The sequence below is a fragment of the Dama dama genome, chromosome 1 (assembly GCF_033118175.1).
Source record: "Dama dama isolate Ldn47 chromosome 1, ASM3311817v1, whole genome shotgun sequence".
NCBI lineage: Eukaryota > Metazoa > Chordata > Mammalia > Artiodactyla > Cervidae > Dama > Dama dama.
This window is the reverse complement of record NC_083681.1, coordinates 19,629,137-19,649,029: the sequence shown is the minus strand read 5'-3', so window position 1 is coordinate 19,649,029 and position 19,893 is coordinate 19,629,137. Positions and strand designations below refer to the sequence as shown.

Genomic DNA, 19,893 nt, shown 5'->3' with positions numbered 1-19,893 from the left:
AAAGACCCTACACTAGATTCAAAAAGGAAAAAAAAAGACTGGGAAATATCCTGCAGCCTAAGTCATCCGCAGCCTAAGATCTTAGAAATACAAACAGGTAGACCACATATGCTCAACAGTTTGACAAATGAGGTTCACCAAAAATTAACTGGAAAGACCCCAAGCCAACATGCATTGCATGGAAAGCTTCCAGCAAACTGATTAAGCATAAGAATTTATGGAGTTCATTAAACTGTCAACTCTGTCCCCAGAAAAGAATTTTAAAAAAAGACTAAAGTTTTAATCAATTAAAAAAAAGAAAATGAAAACTCATGAAAGTGGTACTGATACTACTGAAAATTATACTTTCAGGGACCTGAGAGATATGATTAATTCCACTGTAAAGAAGGGAAACTGAGATGTTGATAACATAAGGTCCAAGGGTACACAGCTATCAGGTGACACAGCCATATCTAAACCTAAATTTCTTGACTTTTAAGTATAGTGTTCAATCAACTACGGGATATTTGTCTCTCACAGTCCAAATAAAGAAGGTAAATTCATATATTCAAGTTTATCCTTGCTAGGTAGTTAGAATATGAAACAGGAGTCCAGGATGGCGTTGGCTAAAAGATAAGGAAGGAAAAAGCCCGTGAAAATAGAACAAAGGACGGTCAAAGGAAGGTCCAAGGACCAGAGTGAGGACCTCAGGTAGAACAAACAGCACTCCTGGCCAGCCCAATTTACATAGGGCAGGCCCAGGGGGAGGAAAAACATATAAAAAGAGGAGCCAAAGGGCTGGCTCTCCCCCTCACTCCCCCACCCCATCGCGCTGAGCTGTGACGCGCCAAGGGCTTTAATATCCGTCACTCCAAATCTTTGTTGTGACGAGACAGAACCGAGGAGCATACACTCGTCTGACATCCTCATGACCACAAATGGCAGCAAACAAATAAAAATATATACTTTCCTTTTCCAAGTATCTGACTTTGGAACGTTCCAGAAGCTGAATTTGGAACATTCTAGAAGCTCTGCAAGGGAGCAGTGGCTACTAGACTTTATTAAATGAACACAGCTAGTTTGGGGCACACTGGCAAGACCAAGAGTTGTAGAGTCAGTAAGACCCAAGTATAAATCCCAGTCACAGAACTCCCAGAGTGATCTTCAGTTCAGTTCAGTTCAGTCACTCAGTCATGTCCAACTCTTTGCAACCTCCATTTGAGTAAACCCCGGAGTTTACTCAAACTCATGTCCTCAAGTTGGTGATGCCATCCAACCATCTCATCCTCTGTCATCCCCTTCTCCTCCTAACTTCAATCTTTCCCAGCATAAGGGTCTTTTCAAATGAGTCAGTTCTTCACATCAGGAGGCCAAAGTACTGGAATTTCAGCTAAAGCATCAGTCCTTCCAATGAATATTCAGGACCGATTTCCTTTAGGATGGACTGGTTGGATCTCCTTGCAGTTTAAGGGACTCTCAAGAGTCTTCTCCAACACCACAGTTCAAAAGCAACAATTCTTCCTGAGTGATCTTTAAGTCACATTTTTACCTCAGGATCTCTGAGAAAGTTTTCTAGTACAAAGACTTCTCTCATAAGGCTACGATTAAAGGTTAAATGATTTCATTCACATTCACCCAGCTATGTGTTATGAAGTGAATGGCTAAGACACAACCTATTGTTCACTGTGGGGGTGCAGGAGAAGAGGGTAGGGAAGAAGCTATCCTGGCCAAAAAAACAAGGGATACAGTTGAATCTTCTCCACATAAACATACTAATGACAAGTTTCCTGGGAAACAAAAAAGGTAAATCTGCTAGAATGAGAGGCCTCATATATGAGATGCTAATATGATGTGCTAGGTTTGTTTACAGTCTATGTATTTAAGAGACAGGTCTCTGAGGTCAGCTTCATAACTACACCAATGGTCTATCTGTGTAAGTGATAAACTTTATATATCACTTAGAGACTTTGAGGTTAATCTGAGCCAGAGCACAACCTGAGTCAAGAATGCATCTGTGGAGAGTGATGGAGGTCCCAGACCTTTTCCCACTTCACCTATACCTTGCAATTACCTTTGTACTTGAAATTACGTATCAGTGAAGCTTGATATTAGGTGTGGGAGGCAGCTTCTAAATTACTGGCTCCTAATACAGTAATATTGCTGGGAGATTATCAATAACCTCAGAAATACAGATGACACCACCCTTATGGCAGAAAGCAAAAACCTAAAGGGCCTCCTGAAGAAGGTGAGAGGAGAGTGAAAAAGCTGGCTTAAAACTCAACATTTAAAAAACTAAGATCATGTCATCCAGTCCCATCACATCATGGCAAACAGATGGGGAAACCATGGAAACACTGACAGAGTTCATTTTCTTGGGCTCCAAAATCACTGCAGATGGTGACTGTAGTCATGAAATTAGAAGACACTTGCTCCTTAGAAGGAAAGCTATGACCAAGCTAGACAGCACATTGAAAAGCAGAGACATCATTTTGCCGACAAAGGTCTGTACAGTCAAAACTATAGTTTTTCCAGTAGCCATGTATGGATGTAAGAACTGGACTATAAAGAAAGCTGAGCGCTGAAGAATTGATGCTTTTGAACTGTGATGTTGGAGAAGACTCTTGAGCGTCCCTTGGACTGCAAGGAGATCAAACCAGTCAATCCTAAAGAAAATCAATCCTGAATATTCACTGGAAGGACTGATGCTGAAGCTGAAGCTCCAATACTTGGCCACCTGATGCGTAGAGCCTTTTCATTAGAAAAGACCCTGATGCTGGGAAAGATTAAAAGCAGGAGGAGGAGACAACAGAGGATGAGGTGGTTAGATGGCATCACCAACTCAATGGACATGAGTTTGAGCAAGCTCCGGGAGATGGTGAAGGATAGGAATGTCTGGCGTGTGCAGTCCATGAGGTCGCAAAGAGTCAGACACGACTGACTGACTGAACAACAACAACAAATACAGTAAGTTCCCCACGTTTGAACCTTCTGGTTGTGAATTTTCAAAGAAGTGAAAATGCATTTTTGCATGTCCAATCACGAAAGTTATTTCACATGTCTGGTGCACTCTCTCACATGCAGGCATGCCCTACACACGGTCGTACTTTACAGTACTGCATAGTACTGCATAGTACCTTCATTTCAAGCCAGACCTGCAAAAGGACGTCTTCACTGCATTCCTTGCTTGGAACACAAGGAGCTTACTAATGAAGGCCTGATGGAACTGGAGGCTCAGAGAAAGGATGAAGAGAGACAACAGGAAGAAGTAACTGAAGACCAAAGAGATTCACAATGCAGGAAATGGCAAGGGGATTTCCTTTATTTGAGGAAACAACTGTTAGTTTTTGAAGCATAGGACTCAAATGTAGAACAGTACACAAAGGTTGCAGCGGTTGTTCAGAATGCAATCCTTTGTTACCATGTCACCTATGACAAAAAAGGGGGGGAGGGGCTACTACCCAGACATCACTGGATCAAATCTTTCAAGAAGGTAGACAGAATTGAATCCCACTAGGATTCAAGGGCCATCAAGGTCAGGCATGAGTGACATTGCAGCTTGCCCTCCATCTCCTGTTGCTGAATATCCTTCAGCTCTACCATCTCCCACTGCCTCTCCCTTCTCCAGCTAGTAACTCTTCTTACCTGCTCACTCAATGCCAGCCCTGGTAGGCCAGCTATTACACCGCACTACTGTACTTTCCAAGGTACTGTACTATAGGATTTAAAACGTTTTCTTTCTTTTTCGTGTTTCTTTCTTATGTATGATTCATGTGAAATGTAATATAAACCTATTATGGTACCGTTCTGCACTATAGCTGATTGCGTCAGTTGGGTACGACTAGCTGATTGCGTTAGTTGGGTACCTAGGCTAACTTTGATGGACTCGGACAAACCGGACTTACGAATGTGCTTTCAGAACAGAACTTATTCATATGTAGGAGACTTACTATAATCTGGGCCTCCTGGCTAAGATGAAGTGTTGACATTGGTCTTAGGTTTGACATTTGCAAAGGCAACAAAAGCAAAAACAAACAAAAGAAAAGAAAACCATCAACAAAACAAAAACGTAACCTACTGAATGTGAAAAATATTTGCAAACCACATATCTGATAAGGCTTATAACAACCAAAATATTCAAGAAACTCACACAAAAGCAAAAACCAAACAATCTAATTCAAAACATGGGCATAAAACTTGAGCAGACATCTTTTTCAAAGAAGACATACAAATGGCCAACAGGTACACAAAAAGGTTCTCAACATTACTAGTAATTAGAGAAATGTAAATCAAAACTATTATAAGATATCACCTCACATCTGTCAGAATGGCTATTATACAAAACACTGGAAATGACAAGTATTGGCAAGAATATGGAGAAGCAAACCCTTGTGCACTGCTGGTGGAAATGTAAATTGGTGCAGTCAGTACAGAAAACTACCACCATACGATCCAGCAATTCCACTTCTGGGTATTTATCCAAAAAAACCCAAAAATACTAACTTATAAAATCTGTTCTCTATGTCCACATCTCCATTTCTGCCCTGAAAATAAGTTCATCAGTACCATCTTTCTAGATTCCATATATATGTGCTAAAACATGGTATTTGTTTTACCTCTTTCTGAATTACTTCACTCTGTATAATAGGTTCTAGGTTCATCCACCCCATTAGAACTGAATCAAATGTGTTCCTTTTAATGGCTAAGTAGTATTCCATTGTATATATGTACCACAGCTTCTTTATCCATTCATCTGTCAAAGGACATTTAGGTTGCTTCAATGTCCTACTAGTTATAGAAAATGGTGCTGCAATGAACACTGGGGTACATATAACAATCTAGAGGGGTGGGAAAGGGTGGGAGGTGGGATGAAGATTCAAGAGGAAGGAGACATTATACACCTATGTCTAATTCATGTTGATGTATGGCAGAAATCAAACCTATATTCTGAAGCAATTATCCTTCAATTAAAAATAAATAAATTTTTAAAAATACTAACTCAAAAAGATACATGCACCCCCGTGTTCACTGCAGCATTATTTACAATGGCCAAGATATGGAAACGATCTCAGTGTCCACCAAGTGACACACAGATAAAGAAGATGCATGTGTGTGTGTGTATCAGCTAGTCAGTATTAGTGGCTCAGCTGTGTCTGATTCTTTGCAACCCCACGGACTGTGGCCCACCAGGCTCCTATGTCCATTGAATTCTCCAGGCAAGAATACCAGAGTGGGTAGCCATTCCCTTCTCCAGGGGATCTTCCCAACTCAGAGATCAAACCCAGGTCTCCTGTGTTGCAGGCAAGATTCTTTATCATCTGAGCCACCAGGGAAGGTGTGTGTGTGTGTGTGTGTGTACTCACAACGGAATATTACTCAACATTAAAAAAAAATGAAATTTTGCATCTGCAACAACAATGACCTCGAGGGTATTACACTACGGAAAATAAGTTAGAAGCAACTGGAACAAAAATAGATTCAAAAAATGGTAAGTGAAATATGCCAAAGAAAGACAAATAGTGTATGATCTCACTTATATGTAAAATCTAAAAGCAAACAAAATACCAAGCTCACAGATACAGAGAACAGACTACTGGTTGCCAGAGGCAGGGGGTAGGGGGTAGACAAAATGTATGAAGGGGAACAAACTTCCAGTTGTAAAATAAGTTATGTAGATTTAATATACAACAAGGCAACTATAGCTAATAATACTGCATTGTAGGGGTCCCCAACCTCCAGGATCTAACGCCTGATGACGTGAGGTGAAGCTGACGTAATAATAATAGAAAAAAAGTGCACAATAAAAATAATGTGTTAGAATCATCCCAAAACCACCCCTACTCCCTGTCCAGGTTTGTAGAAAAATTGTCTTTCACAAAACCAGCTCCTGCTACCAAAAACATTGGAGAACACTACATTTGAAAGTTGTTAAGATGGAAGAGCAGAAGGACATGTGCTCATCATCTCCTACGAGAACACCAAAATCACACCTAGCTGTGGAACAACCATCAACAGGAGGGTGCTGGAACCCACCAAAAAAACATACCCATGTCCAAGCACAAAGGAGAAGCTGCAACGAGACAGCAGGAGTGGCACAAACACATTAAAATCAAATCCCATACCCACCAGGTAGATGCCCCACAAACTGGAGAACAATAATACCAAAGAAGTTCTCACACTGTTGCAAAGATTCTAGGCACCACATCACTTTCCAACCTGAGGATCCAGCAAAGGGACTGGGAATCCTCAGGGAATCTGACTTTGAAGGACAGCAGGATATAATTACAGAACTTCCACAGGACTGGGGGAAACAGAGACTCTTGGAGGGCACAAACAAAACCGTGTGTGCACCAGAACCCAGGGGAAAAGAGCAGTGACCTCACAGGAGACTGAGCCAGACTCGCCTGGGAGTGTTTGAGGATCTCCTGCAGAGGTGTGGGTGGGCACTGGCCTGGCACGGGGATGGGGGACTGGCAGAAGCCCAGGGAGGTGAATACCGGCCTAAGTCCTTCTGGAGACAGCCAGTAGCCCTACCATAGAGCTACAGATTCCAGGACTGGTTGCCTCAGGTCAAACAACAGGGAGGGAGCAAGCAGACAACTGCATTGAAAATTTACTGAGCATGGTGCTGCACACCAAAGCAAGACCTAGTTTTCCCCACAACCAGTCTCTCCCATCAGGAATCCTGCACAAGACTCTTATTCTCATCCATCATAGGGCAGACAGAAGAAGCAAGAACTATAATCCCACAGACTCCAAAACGAAAACCACAATCACAGAAAGCTAACCAAAATGATCACATGGATCACCACCTTGAGTAACTCAATGAAGCTATGGGCCATGCAGTGCAGGGTCACCCAAGATGGACGGGTCACGGTGGAGAGTTCTGACAAAACGAGGTCCACTAGAGAAGGGAATGGCAAATTACTTCAGTATTCTTGCCTCAAAAATCCCATGAATAGTATGAAAAGGCAAAAAGACATGACACTGGAAGATGAGCCCCCAGGTCAGTAGCTGTCCAATACACTACTGTAGAGAGTGGGGAAATAACTCCAAAAAGAATGCAGCAGCTGGGCCAAGGCTGAAACAGCACTCAGACGTGGATGTGTCTGGTAGTGAAAGTAAAGTCCATGCTGTCAAAAACAATATTACACAGGAACCTGGACTGTTAGGTCCACAAACCAAGGTAAATTGGAAGTGGTGAAGCAGATAATGGCAAGGGTAACTAAACATCAACATTTTAGGAATCAGTGAACTAAAATGGATAGGAACAGGCAAATTTAACTCAGACAACCATTATATCTACTACTGTGGGCAAGAATTCCTAAGAAAAAATGGAATAGCCCTCATAGTCAACAAGAGAGTCAGAAATGCTCTACTTGGCTGCAATCCCCAAATGATAGAATGATCTCAGTTTGTTTCCCAGGCAAAACATTCAATGTCAGGGTAGCCCAAGTCTATGCCCCAACCGCTAATTCCAAAGAAGCTGAAGGTGAACAGTTCTATGAAGACAAATAAGACCTTCTAGGACTAACACCAAAGAAAGATGTCCTTTTCATCATACGGGACTGGAATGCAAAAGGAGGAAGTCAAGAGATACCTGGAGTAATAGGCAAGTCTGGCCTTTAGAATTGCCAAACTACCCGGTTACTCCATGTATCACTTGACAGCCCAGCTGGTAAAGAATTCACCAGCAATGCAGGAGGCCCCGGTTCGATTCCTGGGCCAGGAAAATCCGCCGGAGAAGGGACAGGCTACGCACACCAGTACTCTGGGGCTTCCCTGGTGGTTCAGCTGGTAAAGAGTCTGCCTGCAACGTGGGAGGCCTGGGTTTGAACTCTGGGTTGGGAAGATCCCTTGGAGAAAGGAATGGCTACCCACTCCAGTATCCTGGCCTCAAGAATTCCATGGAGCGTATAGTCCATATGGTCGCAAAGAGTCAGACACAACTGGGAGATTTTCACTTTCACTTCCCTTTTTACTTTCACTTTTGGCCTTAGACTGCAAAATTAAACAGGGCAAAGGCTAACAAAGCTTTGCCAAGAAAACACGCTGGTCATAGCAAACACCCTCTTTCAACAAAACAAGAGATGACGCTATACATGGACATCACCAGACAGTCAATACTGTCAGATCAATTATCAGATCAAAAATCAGATCAATTATACTCTTTGCAGCCAAAGATGGAGAAGCTCTTTACAGTCAGCAAAAGCAAGACCTGGACCTGACTGTGGCTCAGAACACGAGCTCCTTATAGCAAAATTCAGGCTCAAACTGAAGAAAGTAGGGAAAACCACTTAAGCCATTCAGGTATGACTGAAATCAAATACCTTATGATTATACAGTGGAAGTGACAAATAGATTCAAGAAGTTAGATCTGGTAGACAGAATGCGTGAAGAACTATAGATGGAGGATCTCAACACTGTATAGGAGTCAGTGACTAAAACCATGCCCCAAAACAAGAAATGCGAGAAGGCAAAGCGGTTGGCTGAGGAGGCCTTCCAGATAGCTGAGGAAAGAAGAGAAGTGAAAGGCTAAGGAGAAAAGGAAAGATATACCCAACTGAATGCAGAGTTCCAGAGAATGGCAAGGAGAGATAAGAAGCCTTCTTAAGTGAACAATGCAAAGAAATAGAGAAAAACAATAAATGGGAAAGACTAGAGATCTCTTCAAGAAAACTGGAGATACCAAGGGAACATTTCACGTAAAGATGAGCACAATAAAGGAGAGAAACAGCAAAGCCCTAATAGAAGCAGAAGAGCTGGCAAGGATACACAGAACTATACAAAAATGGTCTTAGTGACCCAGATAACCACGATGGTGTGGTCACTCACCTAGAGCCAGACATTCTGGAGTGTAAAGTCAAGTGGGTCTTAGGAAGCATTACTATGAACAAAGCTAGCAGAGGTGATGGAATTCCAGTTGAGCTATTTCAAATTCTAAAAGATGATGCCGTCAAAGTGCTGCACTTAATATGCCGGCAAATTTGGAAAATGCAGCAATGGCCAAAGGACTGGAAAAGGTCAGTTATTATTCCAATCCCAAAGAAAGGCAATGCCAAAGAATGTTCAAACTACCACACAAGTGTGCTTATTTCACATGCTAGCAAGGTCCTGCTCAAAATCCTTCAAGCTGGGCTTCATCAGTCTGTCAGCTGAGAACTTCCAGATATACAAACTGAGTGTAGAAAAGGCTGAGGAGCCGGAGATGAAACTGCCAACATCTGCTGGATCATAGATAAAACAAGAGAATTCCAGAAAAACATTTATTTCTGCCTCATTGACTATGCTAAAGCCTTTGACTGTGTGGACCATAATAAACTGTGGAAAATTCTTAAAGAGATGAGAACACCAGACCACCTGACCTATCCTGAGAAACTTGTATGCAGGTCAAAAAGCAAAAGTCAGAACTGGATATGGAACAAGGAACTGGTTCAAAATTGGGAAAGTAGTACAGCAAGGATGTATACTGTCACCCTGTTTATTTAATTTCTATGCAGAGAACATCATGCAAAATGGTGGGCTGGATGACTCACAAGCTGGCATCAAGACTGCCAGTAGAAATATCAACAACCTCAGATATGCAGATGATACCACTCTAATAGCAGAAAGTGAAGAGGAACTAAAGAGCCTTTTGATAAGGGTGAAAGAGGAAAGTGAAAAAGCTGGCTTCAAACTCAACATTAAAAACAACTATGATCATGGCATCCGGTCCCATCACTTCATGGCAAACAGATGGGGAAACAATGGAAACAGTGACAGACTTTATTTTCTTAGCTCCAGTATCACTGCAGAAGGTGACTGCAGCCATGAAATTAAAAGACACTTGCTCCTTGGAAGAAAAGCTATTAACAAACCTAGACAGTGTATTAAAAGACAGAGACATCACTTTGCCAACAAAGGTCTATATGGTCAAAGCTATGGTTTTTCCTGGGTCGGGAAGATCCTCTGGAGAAGGAAACAGCAACCCACTCCAGCATTCTTGCCTGGAGAATCCCACAGACAGAGGAGCCTGGCAGGCTACAGTTCATGGGATCGCAAGAGTCAGACACGACTTAGCAACTAAATCACCACACCACCATGTATGGATGGATTTGAGAGTTTGACCATAAAGAAGGCTAAGCACCAAAGAATTGATGCTTTCAAATCATAGTGCTGGAGAAGACTCCTGTAAGTCCCTTGGACAGCAAGGAGATCAAACAAGTCAGTCCTACAAGAAATCAACCCTGAATATTCACTGGAAGGACTGCTGCTGAAGCTGATGCTCCAATATTTGGCCACCTGATGCAAAGAGCTGACTCATTGGAAAAGACCCTGATGCTGGGAAAGATTAAGGGCAGGAGGAGACGGGGGCAACAGATGGTTGGGCACTATCACCAACTCAATGGACATAATAAGTCTGAGCAAACTCGGGAGAGAGTGAAGGATGAGGGAGCGGGCGTGCTGCGGTTCGTGAGGTCACAAGGAATCGCACACGACTTAGGGATCGAATAACAGCAAGAGAGTAGACACTAGAAGTTTTCTTTACAAGAAAAGAAATTTATTTTGCAAAATATACCAATACTGAATTGTTATGTTGTATGCCTAAACTAATGTGTTGTATTCAATAATTAAAGACAGATGGAGTGTGACTTCTGAGTCTGGGCCATAAAAGACACTGCTGTTTCCACCTTACTCCTTCTTCCCCTCTCATGTGCTCTGGCTGATGAGGCCAGCTGCCACAATGCGAGACGCCATCCGAAGAGGAGGGCCACATGGAAAGGAACTGGAAGACACCTCTGACCAACAGCCATCGAGAGAATGAATCCTGTTAACAAGCACATGAGCTTGGAAACAGATCGACCACCAGCTGAGCCTCAAGGCACCTGTTACACCTTGACTGCAGCCTTATGACAGACCAAGAGCCAAAGGGCCCAGATGAGCCACACCTGTATTCCTAAACTACAGAAACCATGGGATAATATACGGCTCTTGCTTCAAGTCACTATGTTGTGGGGTAGTTCATTACACCACAATACATAATTAATATGCCATCTCTGGCTCATGAGTCTGATTTGAGGAACTAATTGTGTTATCTCAAGTGCCTACTCCATTCCAGGCCTTGTTCTAAGCTCTCTGAGAATAACAATTAAGTAGAAAAGCTCTTTTGCCTTTGTGGAGCTTACATTCTAGTAAAGAGAAAGAGAAAAAACAGTAAATATAATCAATTAACGCTCTAAGGTTAATTTGAAGGTGTAAAGTGTTATGGAAAAAAGAAAATATAGAGCATGGTAAAGAGGAGTGTTTGGGGCAGTATAAAGAAAGACAGCCATGTGGATACTTGAGGAAAAAGCATTACTGTGGAAGAAATAGAAATATTAAAGTTCTGAGGCAAAAACATGCCTGGTTTCTAAACAGCAAGACCAGTGAAGAGCAAGGGAACAAGAGGAGGCTAATAGGAATCAAGATTGGAGAAGGGTTCAGTAGTATAGACCCATTAAACTTCGCTCTGAGTGAACAAGGAAGCCATGAAAGGAATGAAAAGACCTGACTTGTTTTTTTGCTTTTTGCGTGTATGTTCACCCTCTACTTTGCCACCAATACCCTTTCCCTAAATACAACTTACTTGTGTCTTAAAGGATCACTCTGTCTGCTGTGTTGAGAACAGACAGCAGAAAAACAAGGAGGAAGTGCTAGGAAATAAAAGACTCCTAAGAAATATCCAATAAATAGCAAGGTGAGATAAGAAAGCCTTTCTAAGTGAGCAATGCAGAGAAATAGAGGAAAACAATAAAATGGGAAAGACTAGAGATCTCTTCAAGAACATTAGAGATACCATGGGAACATTTCATGAAAAGATGGGCATAATATAGGACAGAAATGGTAGGGACCTAACAGAAGCAGAAGATACTGAGAAGAGGTGACAAATACACACAGAAGAACCTGACAAAAATGACCTTCACAACCCAGATAACCACAATGGCGTGATCACTCACCTAGAGCCAGGCACCTTGGAATGTGAAGACAAGTGGGCCTTGGGAAGCATCACAAGGAACAAAGCTAGTAGAGGTGACAGAATTCCACCTAGGCTATTTCAAATCCTAAAAGATGATGCCATTAAAGTGCTCTGCTCAATATGCCAGCAAATATGGAAAACTCAGCAGTGGTCACAGAACTGGAAAAGATCAGTTTTCATTCAATCCCAAAGAAAGACAATGACAAAGAATGTTCAAACTACTGAACAACTGCACTCATTTCACATGCTAGCAAGGTCATGCTCAAAATTCTCCAAGCCAGGTTTCAACAGTACATGAACTAAGAACTTCCAGATGTACAAGCTGGTTTTAGAAAAGGCAGAGGAACCAGAGATGAAATTGCCAACATCTGTTGGATCACTGAAACAGCAAGAGAATTCCAGAAAAACATCTACTTCTGCTTCACTAACTACACTAAAGCCTTTGACTGTGTGGATCACAACAAACTGTGGAAAATTCTGAAAGAGATGGGAATACCAATCCACCTAACCTGCCTCCTGAGAAACCTGTATGCAGGTCAAGAAGCAAAAGTTAGAACTGGATGTGGAACAATAGACTGGTTCAAAATTGGGAAAGGAATACATCAAGGCTATACACTGTCACCCTGCTTATTTAACTTTATGCAGAGTCATCATGCAAAATGCTTGGCTGGATGAAGCGCAAGCTGGAATCAAGATTGCCGGGAGAAATATCAATAACCTCAGATATGCAGATGACACCATCCTTATGGCAGAAAACAAAGAGGAACTAAAGAGCCTCTTGATGAAGATGAAAGAGAGTGAAAAAGTTGGCTTAAAACTCAACATTCAAAAAACGAAGATCATGGCATCCAGTCCCATCACATCATGGGAAATAGATGGGGAAACAATGGAAACAGTGACTAGACCTTATTTTCTTGGACTTCAATATCACTGCAGATGGTGGCTGCAGCCATGAAATTAAAAGATGCTTGCTCCTTGGGAGAAAAGCTATGACCAACCTAGACAGCATTTTAAAAAGCAGAGTCATCACTTTGCCAACAAAGGTCTGTCTGGTCAAAGCTATGCTTTTCCCAGTAGTCATGTATGGATGTGACAGTTGGACCATAAAGAAAGCTGAGCACCAAAGAATTGATGCTTTTGAACTGCGATGTTGGAGAAAACTCTTGAGAGTCCCTTGGACTGCAAGGAGATCAAACTAGTCAATCCTAAAGGAAATCAATTCTGAATAAATATTCAGACATCTAAGGACATCTAATAAACATTAGAAGGACAGATGCTGAAACTGAGGCTCCAATATTTTGGCCACCTGATGCAAAGAACTGACTCACTGGAAAAGATCCTGATGCTAGGAAAGATTGAGCAGGGGAGACGACAAAGTATGACATGATTGGATGGCATCACTGACTCAATGGACATAAGTTTGAGCAAGCTCTGCGAGATGGTGAAGGACAGTGAAGCCTGGCATGCTGCAGTTCATGGTGTCACAAAGAGTTGGAGTGATTGAGTAAACAACAACAACAAGAAATATCAGCCCCCTTATCTACCTCTATAGCTACAGTGGTCACAGCCTAACCCAGCTCAATGCTTTTTGATGCAAAATAAAGGATCAGTCTTGCCCTTTTTTAAAGTTTTAAATTGTAGATAACAACAAAAAAGGCAGAAGGCCATTTGAGGAAGCACCAGTCTCTAGGAGGAGTGGTCTAAAGTTAGGATCTTCAGCCAAGGGAGGAATCAAAGCAGTACGAATTTTCACTAGCCAAGATTATTCCTAAGATAAACACAGTATACATCAATAAATTAATGCTCATGGAAATTGTCTTTTCACTTTTATTATTTCAATTTATAAACCAATTAAAAACACTGTTTAAAAAATTCTAATTATCTATTCCATAAAGTACTAGTATTTTCCACAAATAAACCATGAACTCTTCACCAGTTATCACATCAGAAACTTTAACTGCTTGCCATCTTCGTACTTGCTGTGGCTGAGTATGCAATGCAAAGAGCTAGCCTCTGCTGCCCCCTACTGGATCCACATTTTGCTACCTAACTTTCCCACAAATAAAATCTGAGATTCACTAGACACAGCCAGGCAAGTAAGGCTCAGTTGAAATATTGCTAGAATTTTACCACTACTCTGAAAAATCAAACAGTATCTTTTACCTAAAAATTCTAAACTGTTTATATATACACAGTTACATATATATAAATTCCCATCTTCCACCCATAGACCCCTACTTCCCAAAAAGCATTTTAAAAATTAGGAGTTTCTGATGTGTAAGGACTTTCATTCCCAAATCTTTTTATTTTCAACTGAGCATTTTTATAAGAAATAGAAGAGCTTTGTTTTATGTGTACCAAAACCTATAAGCCCTAAAGACATTTGCTTTTAAGCAGTAGAATGTATCACAGGACAGAGCTTTGTAAAACTGGATTCATTTCCTTGCCTCTCTTGCCTCTAAATGAAATCATTTTGTTAAAAGGGGTGTGGACAGTTAAGAAAAATAGAAATCTCTCTAGATTGCTAAAAGATCAAAAGAATTTTAAATAGGTGAATAAATTAAAACAGAAAAAGCACTTAAGGCAGCAAGTACCCAAATCACCATTTATTTTTAGCTAAAATATAAAAAGGGAAAAAAGGAGTCCCCCAAACTGTAGCTATTTTGCCACAGTGAATTTATTTACCTGTTTTCATATATCATAGTTCACTTTCAAAAGCAAGCACTATATGGCAACCTAGCTTTAATTACAGCATATACACAGGATTTTAATTAGTTTTATATTTTAATTTAGCCTTTATTCAATTCAATTATCCAGTCTGATGGCCCATGAAACTTTCTAATTATCTCTAAGTCCATTAACAACAACTTTTAACTTTTTGCAGTTTGGTTATTTTTTTTTATTAGACTGCCTAAGGGAAGATAAGTATTATATATGCTAAACTTTTTCCACTAACTATACATCTAAAATAATCAACTGAAAATATTTTTAATTGGTTACAAAGGGTCAAACAGGCTTGTACGTTCAAAATTAAAGACCATACAGAAACTGCATTACAATAATTTTTCAAATTGATATTCTCTCTCCAAACACAATCACTGTGATGTTGTACCACCTCTTCATCTCCACTGCTGCTAAATCACTTCAGTCGTGTCCGACTCTGTGTGACCCCACAGACATCAGCCCACCAGGCTCCCCCGCCGCTGGGATTCTCCGGCAAGAACACTACAGTGGATCTTCATCTCCACAGTTAAAACCAATTTAATGCTCACCATGGCATGTTCAACTATGTAAGACTTTTAACAACTCTCCAGGAACCATGCACGCTGAAATATTTCCCCTTGTTGGATCTTTTTCTGATATACTGAGATAGCCAATAATCTTCATACAGGATGGATAATTTTTTTTCATCCCACTAAAAACTTTATTGAGATATAATTTATGTACCTTAAAACTCACCTAGTTAAACTGTACAACTCTGTGGCTTTAATATAGTCACAAGTGTACAACTATCACCACAATTTATTTTAGAACATTTTCATTACCTTCCCCACCAAACCTCATACCCAATCACTTTCCCTTTCCTCTCCAGAATGGATAATTTTAAAACACTGCTAAATGCAGTCTACAAAGTAATCAGTTTACTCTATTCATGCCCACACAATTGGCACATCTAAAAAGTCTGTCTGGCCTTGTCCAATACAGCAATGAGAGATGATATCCACCAACCTCACCTATCCAGAGGCCCACAGGGCCACAAAACGCAAATGTGTGCTCGGGTACATGTACAAATTCATACATGCTACATACTCACTGAGGTGAATTAAACAGTAGTGAAATATTAATTCCATCAGCCACTGCTAATGATTTCTCTAATTTTGAATCCTCTAGTACAATCCTATTGTTAAACAGTTTTATCTTCCACTATTATATTATTCTCTCCTTTCCTTCAGCCCACAGGGTAAATTAGAATCAACTGAAAAATGTCTAAACATTAAAACAGCTCATGAAAATTATACAATAGCTAGGACATGGAAGCCACCTAGATGTCCTGCAGCAGATGAATGGATAGGGAAGCTGTGGTACATATACACAATGGAATATTACTCAGCTATAAAAAAGAACACATTTGAGTCAGTTCTAATGAGGTGGATGAAACTGGAGCCCATTATACAGAGTGAAGTAAGACAGAAAGAGAAACACCAATACAGTATATTAATGCATATATATGAAATTTATAAAGATGGTAACGACAACCCTATATGCAAGACAGTAAAAGAGACACAGATGTAAAGAACGGACTTTTGGACTATGTGGGAGAAGGCGAGGGTGAGAGAACAGCATTGAAACATATTTATTACCATATATAAAACTGATGACCAGTGCAAATTTGATGCATGAAGCAGGGCACCCAAAGGTGGTGCTCTGGAACAACCCAGAGGGGTGGGGTGGGAAGGAAGGTGGGAGCGGGGTTCAGGATGGTGGGTTACATGTACACCCATGGCTGATTTGTGTCGATGTATGGCAAAAACCACCACAATACTGTAAAGTAATTAGCCTCCAATTAAAATAAATTAATTAAAAAAAAAAAACAGTTCATGAAAATTAGAAAATAGAAAGGAGGAACTCTACATCTTGTTAAGGTATAGAACAGGAAAAACTTCCACTTGAGCTGAAACAAAAACAAAACTCACCAAACACAAAGAAAAAAATGTTTCCCTTTAAAATCAGCCAAAAATGGCGAATGCGTGTATGCTCAGTCACTCACTCATGTCTGACTCTGCAACCCTTTGGACTGCAGCCTGCCCAGGCTCCTCTGCCCAAGGGGTTCTCCAGGCAAGAATACTGGAGTGGGATGCCAATAGTGGATACAAAGAAAATTTTAAGAGAACTAACTCCAGAGAGACTTCCTAGATAAGCAAAGGATAGAGGACACTTTCAAACTTGAGTCCATTGGTTGAAATGGGTACAGTACAGGTAGAAGAGCAAGCCTGCTGGCAAATGATGGACTTTATTAGATGAAGATTTAAATCTTGGGTCTTAAGGATCCTGACATCCCTGGGAACTCATTAAACTGAAGTTAGTGTTTTAAAAATCAGAAATAACTGGTCCATTTAAACCAATAGTTGATGTCTCTTCCATCATTAAGTAATAATGTCTCACTGACATCCATATTATAAATATTCAGGCATTTCTGATGAAAGAAAATGCAAAACGAAAGAGATAGTTAATAATAACCAATTTGTGGTTAATCATAACTAATCACAACCTTATTGTGATTACTATTTAGGTTGTTTCCAAATTTTTAAAAAACAAAATGTAATCACATTTAAAGAATCTCATATTTGAATCTAAATGAGGTAAAAATGCTTGTCAATAAGCTCACACCTCAAAATCCTACAAAATTCCCTGAAAGAAAACTTTCATTAGTGACTCAGAAAGATTATAACCTCTCAGGAGACAAAAATGTCTACTTCTCTTTGTACATTTAAACCCAAGAGAGTTGTCATTTGCTCTCATGACCTCAACATTAGAGACAGAAGCAAATAATCAATCACATTACATATTTTACTGTTCCCTCTAGGTTTCAAGATGAAAGATGTCAGAATCGTGTCTGTTTTGCTCATTATATTGCCTACTAGGTACAATGCCTGGCACTTAATAGGTATCTGTTAAATCCATATAGAATAAATGAGTGAGTGAATCCAGATTACTCTCAGTTCTAATGTCTATTTTATGGTTTTATTATATGAACCTATGGTTCTTTGGTTCAACAATTTTAAACAAAATGTAACTTAAACATATACTAGTAATATTTGATAGAACTTTCCATAATGATAAAAAGGTTCTATACCTGCTCTATTCAATATGGTACTAACCACATGTGGCTATAAGCAGTTTAAATGTAACTAGTGTGAATGAGAAACTGAATTTTTACTTTAATTTTACTAATTTAAATTTAAAAAGTCACAGATTGCAAGGGGCTGCAATACTGCACAACACACAGACCATTTGTTAAGTTTAGGGAACAATATTTAATTAGAGACTAGGGGCTCAGTGCTTGGGGATGCATAGGGGAAGAATCACATTTTAGAATATGGACATGTAGAATTCTTGAATTTTCTAGTAGTCCCACCTTCAAAAAAATTATCAAGAGTAAATGGTATTTGAATCTGAGTTAAAATACAGAGATACCTGTAGTTAATAGAGAAAGAAATACCTTGTAGCAAGTTGCCTCCCAAGAACTCTGCCAATCAAGACTGAACCCAACTGTTTCTCCTCAGTGAAGTTTTCCTTCTCTACTTCCTCTGGAGCTCCACAAAACTTCTGTCAATACCTCTAATACTGTATATGCCTCTACTATAGACTGTTTTAAGGTTTGTTTTAAGGTAACAAACTTCTTTAATGGAATGCACACTATACCTTATTTTTGTGCAGAAGCTCACACCAGGCCTAATCCAGTACCTCACACATGGCTGGTCTTTCATGCATGGTTACTTAGTAAAAAAAGAATGAAATCTGGGGTCAAAAGAATCTGAGTTCTAGTTACGTTTCTGTCATATATTTAGTGATCTTGGGTCTAACATTTAATTGGTTATTCCCAATTCTTATTACAAATGTCAGTAAGATGAACATCTTTATAGAAACCATTTTCTTAAGATCAATTTCTGGATATGAAATTACTGAGGTAAAAGAAGAACTCTAAGTACTACCAAATAGTAAAGAGACCACCTGCAATGCAGAAGACCACTTGCAATGCAGGACACTTGCCTGCAATGCAAGAGACCCAGGTTCGATCCCTCAGTTGGGAAGAACCCCTGGAGAAGGAAATGGCAACCCACTCCAGTACTCTTGCCTGGGAAATCCCATGGATAGAAGAGCCTGGTGGGGTACAATCTCTGGGGTCGCAAGAGTTGGACATGACTTAGCAACTAAACCACCATACCACCAAATAGTACCTGTAGCACACATCTCCCAACTTCACTGAAACCTCAACAGTAATGACATAACATGCTATCCTTTTGATTTATTCACATACCTTTCTATGCCTTTAATCCCCAAATAACTGACTTTGCTATATTCTTTTCCAGAGAGTTCCCCCACATTTGTGAGTCAACACAGGGTAATTTATTGGGTGAGGGGGTATGTGGGGGTGGTGAAAAGAGCATATTTGGGAGTGGTCCCCAGCAATGCCTGTAATTCCCACACAAAAAAAGGAAAAGAGCAACCTATTATTCAAAACCACCTTCTTGCTTATCAGAACCTGTACCAGAGAAGGTAAGAGCACAGATCTAGACTACAGGAGTCAGACTGCCTGGGTTCAAATTCTGGCTCTACAGATTTTCAAACAAAATGTTTAACTGCTCAAAACACTCAAGTTTTGTCATCTGAAAACGAAGACCAAACAGTCTTATCAAAGAGATGATGCTCAGTGAGTAATTCTAATGAAAAGCTTAGTAAGGGAAGAAAGTTAAAACAAAACACTACAACAAGTTTTCATGGATTTTTCTCAGCCCTCATCATCAAGTCACAGCCGAGAGACATGTAAGAGCTGTCTGCATGCTAGCAGCCTACATCACAAAACTGTCAGACCAGCACTCACCTGAATTCCTCCCTTCCTTATTTGTATACCATTAAGAAAGCACGTTTTTTTACTTAGGTGAAACCAAAAGCAAAGACACAGGCCAGGACACCTACCTGGCAGTTCTACCCGCTCTGTGAATATATGTGTTGGCATCTTCTGGGCAATCAAACTGAAGAACCCAATTTACAGCCGGGAAATCTGTAGAGGAGGAACATCAAGTTGAAAAAGCAGTTCCAAGATCTGCCCTGCTGTACTATTTTTATTTTATAATAATGCTTGCCAGGGCTTCCCATCACATCAAACTGATAGATATCATCTGTGAACACTATTAAAAACA

At 40.3% G+C, this 19,893-nt stretch overlaps 1 protein-coding gene across 1 annotated transcript in view; it reads right to left on the bottom strand.

The window, feature by feature from the left end:
• The window catches only part of DDX10 (DEAD-box helicase 10), a 281,000-nt gene that overhangs the window by 231,495 nt on the left and 29,612 nt on the right, over positions 1-19,893 (bottom strand). The window contains exon 9 of the mRNA XM_061144350.1: positions 19,670-19,754. Coding sequence (XP_061000333.1) covers positions 19,670-19,754 — 85 coding nt within the window. The remainder of the gene's footprint in view (positions 1-19,669; positions 19,755-19,893) is intronic.